A 13,901-nucleotide genomic window follows, 5' to 3' on the forward strand; every position below is an offset into this window, starting at 1 on the left:
GCTAGGTATTCAGAAAGTCGTCGTCCGAGCGGGAGCGGTTTATCACAGGTCTCTTAGGATAACTTTATTATCCTAAATGCCCTATCCAACGTATTACTCTAAGGTTGTCTTAAAGATATCGCATTTAACATGGTATTGTCGTAGATAAAGTCGTTAGAGCAATCGAACACATTTCACATTTATCCTATCAGGAGGAGGTTTATGAATGAAAAACTGCAGTTTGATGTTTGTATGGGTGTTTATTGGACATATTAAAACTAAACAATAAATTAAATACACATACAAATTGACGATGACACCTACTGTTAGAGAAATGGTAACATTTTCCTATGATAATGGTTTCTATACATCAATGAATTCAATTCATTTTTACACTTTTTACATTCGTCTATGGCGAATTGTTTATTAAATACATACATTAAATATTAATCAAATGTATTATAATTCGATTTAGAATTTTTACCGCCATGTCTATATATTGATTGAACATTTTCCAGAGTACTTGACTGGTAGGAATCTATAGTTGAAATGTATCTATAATTGAACTAACTTTGAGTAGCCAAGTGTTGCTTGCACCAACCTTTGAACCCAGATTAAATGATTTACATAATATAGACTAAAAAAATTGGTGAAAACACAACAACCCAACAAATTTAAAGGGAGTTATGAAACTTATTTTAACTCCTAGTTTCCAATCACTAAGCTATCAATAATAAAATCATAAGCACTTGGCAATTTAGTAAAATATTATTGTCTAGGAATTATGTAATTAAATTTAAAGCCTTGGCTTTCTAGTGTTTCACATAATTTAGGAAATACATAGAACAGAAAATTTTAGAACTATAAGAATACTATAAAATAAGACAAAAATACTGGTCACAAACAAAGTTTTCTTTTTAAATACAAAACTTTAATTTCCACTTCGAATATCATACACATAATTTTAAGTAGGCATCTAAGATACATAAGTAAAGGAAACAGAATAACCACTCACACCAACAAAGAACTTGAAACTCAGTTTAAAATGATTCACTGTGGACATATTTTAATCTGCCACCGTCATAGTAAAACCGACTTGTCTGACCAATTTGAAATTTTTGACACTATTTATCAATTTAATGTGTCTGTATAATAAATCAGTTATCTATCTAAGGTTAACAAGTCAGTTTTATACATAGCTAGACAGTAACAAATTCACAATTTAACCACAGATAACCTAACTAAGTTCCCATAATACCTGTTGGTGTAAGTGGTCGTAATTTAGATAATTATGGCTTCATCAGCCGCTGCACGAGTTCTTTATCGACGTAGATAAACGTCACTATACCGTGATTCGCCACAAATACGTCGCTGTTGTTGAAAACGAGTTTATCCACGTCGATAACAGACCCGTGTAGCGGCCGCAGAGTGGAGTTTCTTACTTAATGGAGCCGAAGGGCTGAACTCCAGAGCCAATGTTGTGGATGATGCTGTTCACCACCTCTGATGATGAAGCGGTGCCACCGCAGTCGGGAGTCAGGACCCTGAGGGATACACGGAGAATATTAGTGGTGAAACTTAAATTAAGGTTTTTATAGAGAGGAAGTGCTATTTTTACTCATCTTTTCAGGAAATTCTCAACCACTTTCATAGCATGGGTTATGAAAAAGGATATTCCACCCCTTGTTTCAGGGAATAAAATTCTTACCCACTGTCAGAGCACGAGTAATGAAATACTATATTTTTATCCAAGGAATGAAGACCGTGCCTTGTGTAGCCCGAAGGACCAAAAAGGGATCCATCGAGGTAAAAATTTAGCTTTTTCATCGCTTATTTTTGCTTAACTGTAGATCTTATTCCACTAGTGGTATAATATTCTTACTTATCAACGTTGATGGTCTTCTCCACGGCTCTGCGTATGAGGTCCGCGCGGTAGTAGTAATGTTACCCAAGAAATGAAGCAGTCAGGCGCGTAGGACCAAAAAAAGGACTAACCGAGGTAAAAATTTAGCTTTTTCATCGCTTTTTTTTGCTTAACTGTAAATCTTATATTCCACTGGTGGTATAATAATCTTACTTGTCAACGTTAATGGTCTTCTCCACGGCCCTGCGTATGAGGTCCGCGTGGTAGTGGTAATGTTACCCAAGGAATGAAGCAGTCAGGCGCGAAGGACCAAAAAAGGACTAACCGAGGTAAAAATTTAGCTTTTTCATCGCTTTTTTTTGCTTAACTGTAAATCTTATATTCCACTGGTGGTATAATAATCTTACTTGTCAACGTTAATGGTCTTCTCCACGGCCCTGCGTATGAGGTCGGCGTGGTAGTGGTGTCCCAGGTGCTCGAGCATGTCGACGGACGCGTTGATCATGGCGAGCGGGGTCGCCAGCTCCGCGCCGAGGGAAAAAGCGATTTCTTCCAACCAACCGATGGGGGAAAATGGCTTTTTACTTAGCTCCAGAGATGAGTAGAGGTATTTTTTGTTTTATTTATGTATCTCCTTTTCAGAGAGTTCTTACTTACTTTCACTTACAGAGTATGACTGATGAAATAGTTCATATTGTTATCCTCCTGAGCTTAGCGAGGGCGATAATAGCCCAAGGCACTAAATAAGTTACTTACCGAGGCAAAAACTGAGCTTTTCACGCATTTTTTTCTTATTTAACTCTAGAGGAGTAATTTTCTTACTTGTCTTATCCACCTCTCTGCAGATGATTGAGATTTGGCGTCTAACTGTAGCGAGGGCACCGACGTAAAAATTGATCTTTTTCATTATTATTTTTTGCTTTTTCCTCTACATAATAATCCTCTATAGTCAAGAGGCATAATATACTTACTTATCAACATTGATGGTCTTCTCCACGGCCCTGCGTATGAGGTCCGCGTGGTAGTGGTGTCCCAGGTGCTCGAGCATGTCCACCGATGCGTTGATCATGGCGAGCGGGTTGGCCAGGTTCTTGCCGGCTATGGCCGTGCCTGTGGGAGATAAAAGTATTTAAATATAAGAAGGTTTGGAGAGAGACTTTTGGGGTAAAAAGTAATATTTTACATTCTTTTGAGGGATAATGAGGGATAGTGCGGTCATAAATTGGGTAGGTGGGTATAAAAAGGATAAATATGTATTTTAATTTTCACCCATTTTATTTTATATGATGTCAGCAGCGTATAGTACAAACAATAGAGGCCCTAGGATAGAGCCTTGTGGTACACCTCTCGTAACTGTCTAACTTTAGCTGCACTCACCAGTGTTCCTGGTCCCAGGTATCCTTGGGCCCCTATTGTTTCGTAAGTGGATACTGGAAGAGGTGTTCCACAAGGCTTTATCCTCTGGCCCCTATTGTTTCGTAACTGGATACTGCAAGAGGTGTTCCACAAGGTTGTATCCTTGGGCCCCTATTGTTTCGTAACTTAATAATAGTATCTGTATAGTTTTCACTTTCTTTAGCTGCACTCACCAGTGTTCCTGGTCCCGGGTTCGAATACGGCGTAGTGCTGTCCGTAGTTGCGTCCGGAGAAGATGCCGGCGCCGCCGAGCAGCCCGCACACCACGTTGGACACGATCGAGCCGTACAGGTTCGTCATTAGCATCACGTCGAATTGGTGGGGCCTAGAAGGGAAAAAAGTTTTGAAGTTAATTTCTATCGGTAGCCAAAACCATCAAAAGTAGGTACAGATAAGGTCTCTCCGGTTGCCGAAAGGTTAAATTTCAGAGATCCAATTTCGACCTAATCTCGCTGTAGGTATTATGCATTAGTGTAGCACACTACGTTGGACACGATCGAGCCGTACAGGTTGGTCATTAGCATCACTTCGAATTGGTGGGGCCTAGAAGAGAAACAAAATGGCGTATTTGTAAACCACTTTGGGAACAACTATACTATAGTAAACTGAATGGGAGTGACTCGAAGATACATTCTTAAACGCCTGTTTCACAAGGTCTAAATCGTGTGAAACAGGCATTATTTTTTTTTGATATGTGACGGTTATGATATGATTAAGAATCGGCATTTCCATAATGTCATTAGAGATACTATACATATAGACTACGTTGGACACGATCGAGCCGTATAAGTTCGTCATTAGCATCACGTCGAATTGGTGGGGCCTAGAAGATAAAGGGAATGAAATAAATAAGTATGAGATATGTAAGTATATAAGGTGTTGCTGGTAAAGCTCTAATTATATAGAACATGCTGATGATGATCACGGAATAACCCGTTATTGACATCCTGAATACGATATGTTTACAGGAAGCATCTTTCATATATTCATATTCATTTATTGATAAATAAGCATTACAGGTCATTAAGATTAAATTAAATTAATTATCACAATATTATAGTAAGTATTAATAATTTCAAATAATTAAAATTTCAAGCAGCTATAAAGTAAATATTGACCTAGGCTAGGCTAGGTTTTGCCATTTGCGCCTAATAAACAAAAAAAAAGTTTTCTTTCTTCTTTTCTGTCAAAAGTTTCCACTAGAGGCGCCACTTTGTATGCAACTCTCACATACAAATGTATAACCTACAGATACAGTCTGGATAAGAGTAACCACTCTACTACCTGTCTTCTGTGCTAGGTCGACAGGTTGACTGGAAGACATGTCTATTAGCTGTAAAGCACTTACTTGGCAACAAGCTGCATGCAGCAGTTGTCGATGATCATGTCGTTGTGCTCCAGCTCGGGGTACTCCTTGGCTATGCGCTTGGCCGTCTCGAGGAACAGCCCGTCCGACAGCTTCATTATGTTGGCCTTGTGGACTGTGGTCACCTGTGGAAAGAATATGGAGGTTAAGTAGCCGAAATTATTATTTTAAGGAACTTTGAAAGAGCGCCATCATCTTTTTAAATGTATAGTAAAGTAACACTTAATAGTAACCGCTTCTCCCAGATAATACATAAAAGCTTCAGATGAAATCTTTTTAATTTAACACTATATCCCATTACATGGGGAAAGACATCTGATACAAATAAAAACTACCCTTATTCGAATGTAATAAGGGTGCTGTCAGTGGAATGGGATATAGCTGTAAGCCTGTAACACAGGCGTGTGTGTATAATATATTTCAAAATTTATAAACACATGAAAAATGAAAATGAAAAACGTTTATTTGCCATAAGTAGGTTTACATTTTGGTTCCTGGCTCCCAAACTAGGATACCCTGTGCTATGGGTAGTCAGACATCTTTCATACTTTCTTTCATAGGCATACATACATAAATAGCTTATAAATTAATGTAATATGTAAAGTGGTGCACCCGAACGCCATCTAGTGTGATTAACCATAAACTACAAAGCACTTGTTGCTCCACAAATCGATCTTTCTGACCCCTTAGCTGTCCGAACTGATCTTCTTCCGTCCGTTCTTCTTGGCGTACTCGAAGGCGACCCTGGCGACTCGCTCTGAGTTGGTCGCCGTCACCACCTTCATGGACTCGACCACCCGCACACAGACTCGTGCTCCAGCAGCCAGTGTGTTATCCTAACTAATATTATAAATGCGAAAGTAACTGTGTCTGTCTGTCTGTTACTCTTTCACGCCAAAACTACGGAACGGATTTGAATTAAATTTAGTATACATACGGTCTAGACCCTGGGAAAGAACATAGGATACTTTTTATCCTGGAATTCCCACAGGAAAACTTATTAACGCGAAGCGAAGCGCGCGGGAACAGCTAGTACAGAATATGTTGCGAAACGAAGTATACAACATAATACCGCCTTATATTTATAGAGGATCAGTTATTTTGATACATAAAAATGGAAAAAAAAAATACCGCGATGTAGACAACTGCACCCGAACGCCATCTAGTGTATTTTAGTAAAAACTACATATCACGCAAAGCTAAAGCGCTAGTATCTTAAGCCTTTATACAGAAACAGTGCTTTTTACGGAGGTTTTTGAAGCGCTGTCAACGCTGTTTTGTAAAAAGTATGAAACTGACCGATTGGCGCTTTAAAAAGCAATCTCTCTATAATGAACGACATAACGAAATGCTCTCAGGTAGCGTTGTCAGTCTGGGAGGGGTCAAGTGTCTCTACCACAGACTGTATAGCTGTCAATTTAGGGTAAACTCACCTTCTTCCGTCCGTTCTTCTTGGCGTACTCGAAGGCGAATCTGGCAACTCTTTCAGAATTAGTCGCCGTCACCACCTTCATGGACTCGATCACCCCGTACACAGACTCGTGTTCCAACATGGCGTACTCGCCTTCTGTGTTTTGTCTGTAGTTGGGGAAAGAGAGAAAAAGTTTTTGAGATACTGGTTACACTGAAAATAATATGTACTAAGATTCCATTGCCATTTAAAAATATTTATCCATAACGCGAGTAGGTCTGTTGATTTGCTTTCTTGCTAACAGAGTTCTATAGATTTTCTGGTTGGTACAGAAAGTTAACCAAAGCCGCGACGATACACCACGGTACATAATATCACCTCGTCACACTTATGACTAGATGTGACATGTGACCCCTAAAGTCTGTTTTTTTATCTCAGATACTAAATTGACGGTTCATCAACAGTCGATTGTGCCGCGATTAAGTGACGTATCGTTCTATTGGCGGGACAATCGAGTGTTGATGAACCATTCAGAATCTCTAGTATATGAGATTATCTCATATTTATGCTTATATAGTATTAAATAAATTAATTAATCTCAGACTCATTAAAACAGACTTTAAATGTTATGTACCTCCATAAACATAAACATATCTTTATTGTAACAAGAAAAAACATACAAGGTGGGGTAGCCAAATAACCTGATTGGAAAGTTTTAATCATCATACTGACCTGACAATAACCAGGTCGATATCCTTGTGCCGTGTGGACACTCCTGGGTAGGACTTGCAGTTGATGACATATGCGTACATGTCCAACTCGTTACGTAGTGCTACATTGCGGGATGTCACATAGGAGGCTTCGCTCTTTGTCTCGATGTTACCCTGGGGAAGGTTGGTTAGAGGTTTAGGATATGTTTGTTAAAATTCTGAATATACTTTCAAATATTGAAATGACTGGCTGCTTGGGCTGAACATCATCATCAGCCTATAGCATTTCACTGGTGGATAGGCCTCTCCCAAAGCACTCCACTGGACCCAATCTTTAGATTTCTGCATTCAATCATTACCAGCCACAATCCTACACTATGTTTGCAGTTTGAAAGGCCAAGGATAAGGGATCCATTTGATTAAGCTAGCCTGAAACAGACACATCCAGCTTACCCACATCCCAAGTCCGACATAACCTTAATCCTAATTCTCATTTACTAAAATTGGTACTTTACTAAAATTTACTTAAAATGAGAAAACCACACCTATACTTTTTTAGTCCCAAGTGTGAACACTAGAAAAGCGCACAGCACATAATCTCTACTACTATGACTACTAATAACTGACAGTTACTAGGTAGGTCGTATTAAGGGCCCGTACAGGGTGACGTGCCGCGCCAATTTTGGGTTTTCAATGCTCTTCACACAGCACACGCAGTGACACGCACACATGTAAGTTTGCACAGTGGGTCGATAAACTTTTACTCGCCAACTTTATTGACAATTATGTTCAAGTACATTTTGGGTGATTTTAGGGTAAGTAAGTATAATTCTTACTTACACTGGTAGGCACCAGGAAAGAGTAGAAATTAATAGGGGTGCCACTTTACTCTATACTCGGAACCCGATTAGCTTTCTCAAACAAATGTGGTATTTACTTGTAGAAAGGTAACTGGTAACTGGTAAAACTACAAGTATTAAAGTGTAAATAATAAGTTTCGGGCATCCTCTAGCCAACTGAACCCCAACGACAAAGCAAAGTAAATACATAGTGTCGCAAAAGGGCTATACTAAGCCAAAAGGGGATGACTCAAGGAGTCATTCTGGACAACTTTTGTTCTACAAGATTTGCAAATTCGTGAAAAAAAATATTCGTTTTCCATGGTAAAAAGTCACATGTCCAACAAAGTTTCTATTTTGATGTATGAGGTATTGTTAGAAGCGTATTGATGGCGCGATGGTTATAGGCTATGTGACGTTCCATTAAAATGTACATAGCGCCCTCTAGAGGACATAACGTGATGATCGAAAAAATAATAATTCAACTTTGCCGTGTAAGGTATCAAATGAAAGGGCTTGATTTTCACATTACAAAAATATGCATATTGAAGGTATTTAAATAACAACACCAAAATTATTGAAATAAAAAATGATCATGAACTACTGACGTAAAATTTCATAAAATAAAAACAACTAAAAATTTACAAATAAAAAAATACAATTATAAACAAACGAAAAACCCGACTGTACGCTAAAAACATGAAAACAAGTCCCAATGTTAATGGAAAGTATCGCAGGCGGGGAACAACTTGACCGCCACTCAAGGCCGTTTTCTAAGTAACATTCAGCTAAATGGTGAACCCTCTGCTGGTCCCCGCCTACGATACTTTCCATTAACATTGGGACTTGTCAAGAAAACTCAACAGGGGTTTCCATACTAAAGTGAACAGGACTGAAAACCATCACACTTTTTACCTTTAAATTGCGCTAATTTTGTTAGTTTTTCTGTTGAATTTTGTCCACCTTTTCTGATTGTTTTGGCCATATCTTGGTGATACCTAAATCGATTTGATATTAAAATATCTCATTTGAAAGCTTATAAGTTGACAATGTTTTTAAGCTGAAGTGCACAAAAAATTGTTGTATGAAATTCTTTTTTAATTTAACTTATTTCTTTTTAGGTTTTGAATATTTTTAAAAAATGTTCATCTATTTTGAGGTATTGTGTCTAATTTAAGTCAAATAATGCACATTTGATTATTTGAATAAGTTTATTAAGATGTTACTAATTCAAAACAAACAAAAAAAGGATTGAAATATGGCTAGTTTTTTTTATTTTCGGTTTTAAACATGAAATTTTGGCAAAAATTCAAAAAATATTTAAATATTAAATATCTTAGAAATGGTTAAGTTTCGGATAATGCATTATAGGGTATAATCGACTGGAAATGCCTTCCTCTATCATCTCCTGAAAGGATCAGGTCTACTTATCAATAACCCTGTATACCGCTTTTTCAATACCTTTAAGTACATTTTTTGGTAGCAGCATAATATTTTTACTTAATTTTAGGGTTTCGAACGTCAAAAGAAAAAAAGCAACCGTTATAGGATCTCTTTGTTGTCCGTCTGTCTGACTGACTGTCTGTCACCGCCCTTTTTCTCAGAAACGGGTAAAGATATCAAGCTGATATTTCGCATAGATGGGGAGTACCCCAAAAAAAATATTATGGTACTCCCTGACCCACACAAGTAAATTGGGGCTTATATTTTTTCCAGTTATTTTGATGTGTATTCTTTTTTTTCTTTGTTGTTTTGTATAAGTATGTGTTTCTTTTCTTTAAATCTGTATTTTTTTTGTTGTTGCTGTCTATGTGTCGAATAAATGTATCTTTATCTTCAAATCACGCCATCTATCGTTTGTTTTTTTTGTGGCTACTGTCTATAGAAGAAATTCCGTCATTGACAATTTTACGTTACGAATTTATTTTTATTTATTTTATTTTTATTTTTACATTTTCGTGGAGAACCAACAGCATTTTGTTAATAAATAATTATTACTTATAAACATATAACAACTTGATGCCATTAACAGAATGAACTTAGTAAACCCAGTAAACCTAACACATCCAGAGGAAAAATAAAATCTCTTTCTCTCTCTCTGAAAAACATACTTAATAGCCTAAACTCGATGCCTTTAGCTATTAACATCTTTGAAATAAAATTGAGCCACCACCGTGTTACTGCCCTCATCAGATCCTCACGAGACCATACCTCAACCAGCACCAAGAGACTGTATTTTTGATCCCTAACCTAATGTTCGTGCGTATTGTCATCACTTAGATCCATTCGCTATATTCCTGCTCCTCATCAGACCTTTACGAGACTGTAATGTCACGAGAATATTGTACACTATCTAATTTAATTTAATGTATTGAATATACTGGAAGAATTATGCTTCCTCAATTTCAAATCAAATTATGTTGGTGTCATAAAAGTTGAAAAAGTGCAATGACAACCAATGTGCAGTGATTTTGTATCTGTACACGATAAGATCGCGAGCTGTCAGTGCTGCCTAAACCGACGTGACCCTTCTTTGGAGGCCAGCGGCCAACTGAGTCAAACGTCACTTGTGTTTATGATTTTATAACACAGAAAGCCGCCATAGATATTTGTATGAAGATTTGAGGGAAAAAAATTGCTCAAGTTTGGGATTAATTTACACAAAATAAGTGTGTGTTTATTAAAAAACAAGGTATTTAGCGCCTAGTCCAAGCCTTTAACTTTATAATATGATAAAAATCATATGAAAATTCTTAATAATTACGACAAAGTTGTTACAATACGGGAGTGTGATTTTCTGGTTTTTCGTCATATTCTGAATTTTATTTACAGTTATCCATAATCATTTACTTGAATTCGAATCATTCAGCACCTAGCTAGACTCTTTGGCTACCTGTGTGATTTTTTTCAAGGTTGTAGAGCATCGTTTACTACATAATTCTATGACAATGCCAACCCTCGATTCCCCCTTGCAGACCCTTAATGACAGTGAATTTATCGATGATAGATACTCGGTATTTAGGTGTGATCGCGAAAGCATAAAAACGAATAAAAAGGACGGTGGTGGCAACATGAATATACCGCCACGCGAGATTGTCGCTGTGCACCGTGTGCCGCATGCACTCAGCCAGAGCTCAAAGCCCAAAAACATAATCGTGAAGTTCCAGTCCCGCATACTCCGCGACAACGTACTGACCGCGGCGCGCGGGTGCAAGGAGCTCACTTCAGCCAAGTTGGGTGTATCGGGCAATGCGCAAAAGGTCTTCGTTAACGAACACCTTACACTCAAAAATAAACAATTGTTTCGAGAGGCACGCGAGGCGGACAATTATGTTCAAGTACATTTTGGGTGATTTTAGGGTAAGTAAGTATAATTCTTACTTACACTGGTAGGCACCAGGAAAGAGTAGAAATTAATAGGGGTGCCACTTTACTCTATACTCGGAACCCGATTAGCTTTCTCAAACAAATGTGGTATTTACTTGTAGAAAGGTAACTGGTAACTGGTAAAACTACAAGTATTAAAGTGTAAATAATAAGTTTCGGGCATCCTCTAGCCAACTGAACCCCAACGACAAAGCAAAGTAAATACATAGTGTCGCAAAAGGGCTATACTAAGCCAAAAGGGGATGACTCAAGGAGTCATTCTGGACAACTTTTGTTCTACAAGATTTGCAAATTCGTGAAAAAAAATATTCGTTTTCCATGGTAAAAAGTCACATGTCCAACAAAGTTTCTATTTTGATGTATGAGGTATAGCTGTTCCCGCGAGCTTCGCTTCGCCTTAAAAAAAATTCCCGTGGGAATTCCGGGATAAAAAGTAGCCTATGTTCTTTCCCAGGGTCTAGACCGTATGTATACCAAATTTCATTCAAATCCGTTCAGCAGTTTTGGCGTGAAAGAGTAACAGACAGACAGACAGACAGACAGACAGAAAGACAGACACAGTTACTTTCGCATTTATAATATTAGTTAGGATTGTTAGAAGCGTATTGATGGCGCGATGGTTATAGGCTATGTGACGTTCCATTAAAATGTACATAGCGCCCTCTAGAGGACATAACGTGATGATCGAAAAAATAATAATTCAACTTTGCCGTGTAAGGTATCAAATGAAAGGGCTTGATTTTCACATTACAAAAATATGCATATTGAAGGTATTTAAATAACAACACCAAAATTATTGAAATAAAAAATGATCATGAACTACTGACGTAAAATTTCATAAAATAAAAACAACTAAAAATTTACAAATAAAAAAATACAATTATAAACAAACGAAAAACCCGACTGTACGCTAAAAACATGAAAACAAGTCCCAATGTTAATGGAAAGTATCGCAGGCGGGGAACAACTTGACCGCCACTCAAGGCCGTTTTCTAAGTAACATTCAGCTAAATGGTGAACCCTCTGCTGGTCCCCGCCTACGATACTTTCCATTAACATTGGGACTTGTCAAGAAAACTCAACAGGGGTTTCCATACTAAAGTGAACAGGACTGAAAACCATCACACTTTTTACCTTTAAATTGCGCTAATTTTGTTAGTTTTTCTGTTGAATTTTGTCCACCTTTTCTGATTGTTTTGGCCATATCTTGGTGATACCTAAATCGATTTGATATTAAAATATCTCATTTGAAAGCTTATAAGTTGACAATGTTTTTAAGCTGAAGTGCACAAAAAATTGTTGTATGAAATTCTTTTTTAATTTAACTTATTTCTTTTTAGGTTTTGAATATTTTTAAAAAATGTTCATCTATTTTGAGGTATTGTGTCTAATTTAAGTCAAATAATGCACATTTGATTATTTGAATAAGTTTATTAAGATGTTACTAATTCAAAACAAACAAAAAAAGGATTGAAATATGGCTAGTTTTTTTTATTTTCGGTTTTAAACATGAAATTTTGGCAAAAATTCAAAAAATATTTAAATATTAAATATCTTAGAAATGGTTAAGTTTCGGATAATGCATTATAGGGTATAATCGACTGGAAATGCCTTCCTCTATCATCTCCTGAAAGGATCAGGTCTACTTATCAATAACCCTGTATACCGCTTTTTCAATACCTTTAAGTACATTTTTTGGTAGCAGCATAATATTTTTACTTAATTTTAGGGTTTCGAACGTCAAAAGAAAAAAAGCAACCGTTATAGGATCTCTTTGTTGTCCGTCTGTCTGACTGACTGTCTGTCACCGCCCTTTTTCTCAGAAACGGGTAAAGATATCAAGCTGATATTTCGCATAGATGGGGAGTACCCCAAAAAAAATATTATGGTACTCCCTGTCCCACACAAGTAAATTGGGGCTTATATTTTTTCCAGTTATTTTGATGTGTATTCTTTTTTTTCTTTGTTGTTTTGTATAAGTATGTGTTTCTTTTCTTTAAATCTGTATTTTTTTTGTTGTTGCTGTCTATGTGTCGAATAAATGTATCTTTATCTTCAAATCACGCCATCTATCGTTTGTTTTTTTTGTGGCTACTGTCTATAGAAGAAATTCCGTCATTGACAATTTTACGTTACGAATTTATTTTTATTTATTTTATTTTTATTTTTACATTTTCGTGGAGAACCAACAGCATTTTGTTAATAAATAATTATTACTTATAAACATATAACAACTTGATGCCATTAACAGAATGAACTTAGTAAACCCAGTAAACCTATCACATCCAGAGGAAAAATAAAATCTCTTTCTCTCTCTCTGAAAAACATACTTAATAGCCTAAACTCGATGCCTTTAGCTATTAACATCTTTGAAATAAAATTGAGCCACCACCGTGTTACTGCCCTCATCAGATCCTCACGAGACCATACCTCAACCAGCACCAAGAGACTGTATTTTTGATCCCTAACCTAATGTTCGTGCGTATTGTCATCACTTAGATCCATTCGCTATATTCCTGCTCCTCATCAGACCTTTACGAGACTGTAATGTCACGAGAATATTGTACACTATCTAATTTAATTTAATGTATTGAATATACTGGAAGAATTATGCTTCCTCAATTTCAAATCAAATTATGTTGGTGTCATAAAAGTTGAAAAAGTGCAATGACAACCAATGTGCAGTGATTTTGTATCTGTACACGATAAGATCGCGAGCTGTCAGTGCTGCCTAAACCGACGTGACCCTTCTTTGGAGGCCAGCGGCCAACTGAGCATAGAGAAAAAATAAACAATTGTGTAAAGAGTGCCATCTGGAGGAGTTTTTTGTCATACTCTATACGTCATACTGAGCCTACAACGCCATCTCTTTATATTGCTCAACCTCATTGTACATACATACAGGGTGCCCTGTTGGGACACCCTGTAT

At 37.0% G+C, this 13,901-nt stretch overlaps 1 protein-coding gene across 3 annotated transcripts in view; it reads right to left on the minus strand.

Moving 5' to 3' along the window:
• Window positions 1-219: 219 nt before the first annotated feature.
• The window catches only part of LOC105392385 (isocitrate dehydrogenase [NAD] subunit gamma, mitochondrial), a 28,380-nt gene continuing 14,698 nt past the window's right edge, over window positions 220-13,901 (minus strand). The window contains exons 3-9 of one of the 3 annotated variants that reach the window (XM_038121534.2): window positions 6,769-6,920; window positions 6,059-6,203; window positions 4,608-4,750; window positions 3,433-3,584; window positions 2,931-2,953; window positions 2,251-2,366; window positions 220-1,523 (exon numbers count right to left, since the gene is read on the minus strand). In XM_038121534.2, coding sequence (XP_037977462.2) covers window positions 1,418-1,523; window positions 2,251-2,366; window positions 2,931-2,953; window positions 3,433-3,584; window positions 4,608-4,750; window positions 6,059-6,203; window positions 6,769-6,920 — 837 coding nt within the window. In that variant the 3' untranslated portion in view covers window positions 220-1,417. Of the gene's footprint in view, window positions 1,524-2,250; window positions 2,367-2,814; window positions 2,954-3,432; window positions 3,585-4,607; window positions 4,751-6,058; window positions 6,204-6,768; window positions 6,921-13,901 lie in introns of all 3 variants that reach the window. The other 2 variants (XM_048632029.1, XM_048632028.1) reach the window with 2 other exon arrangements.

The sequence above is a fragment of the Plutella xylostella genome, chromosome 30 (genome assembly GCF_932276165.1).
Source record: "Plutella xylostella chromosome 30, ilPluXylo3.1, whole genome shotgun sequence".
Taxonomy (NCBI): Eukaryota; Metazoa; Arthropoda; class Insecta; order Lepidoptera; family Plutellidae; genus Plutella; species Plutella xylostella.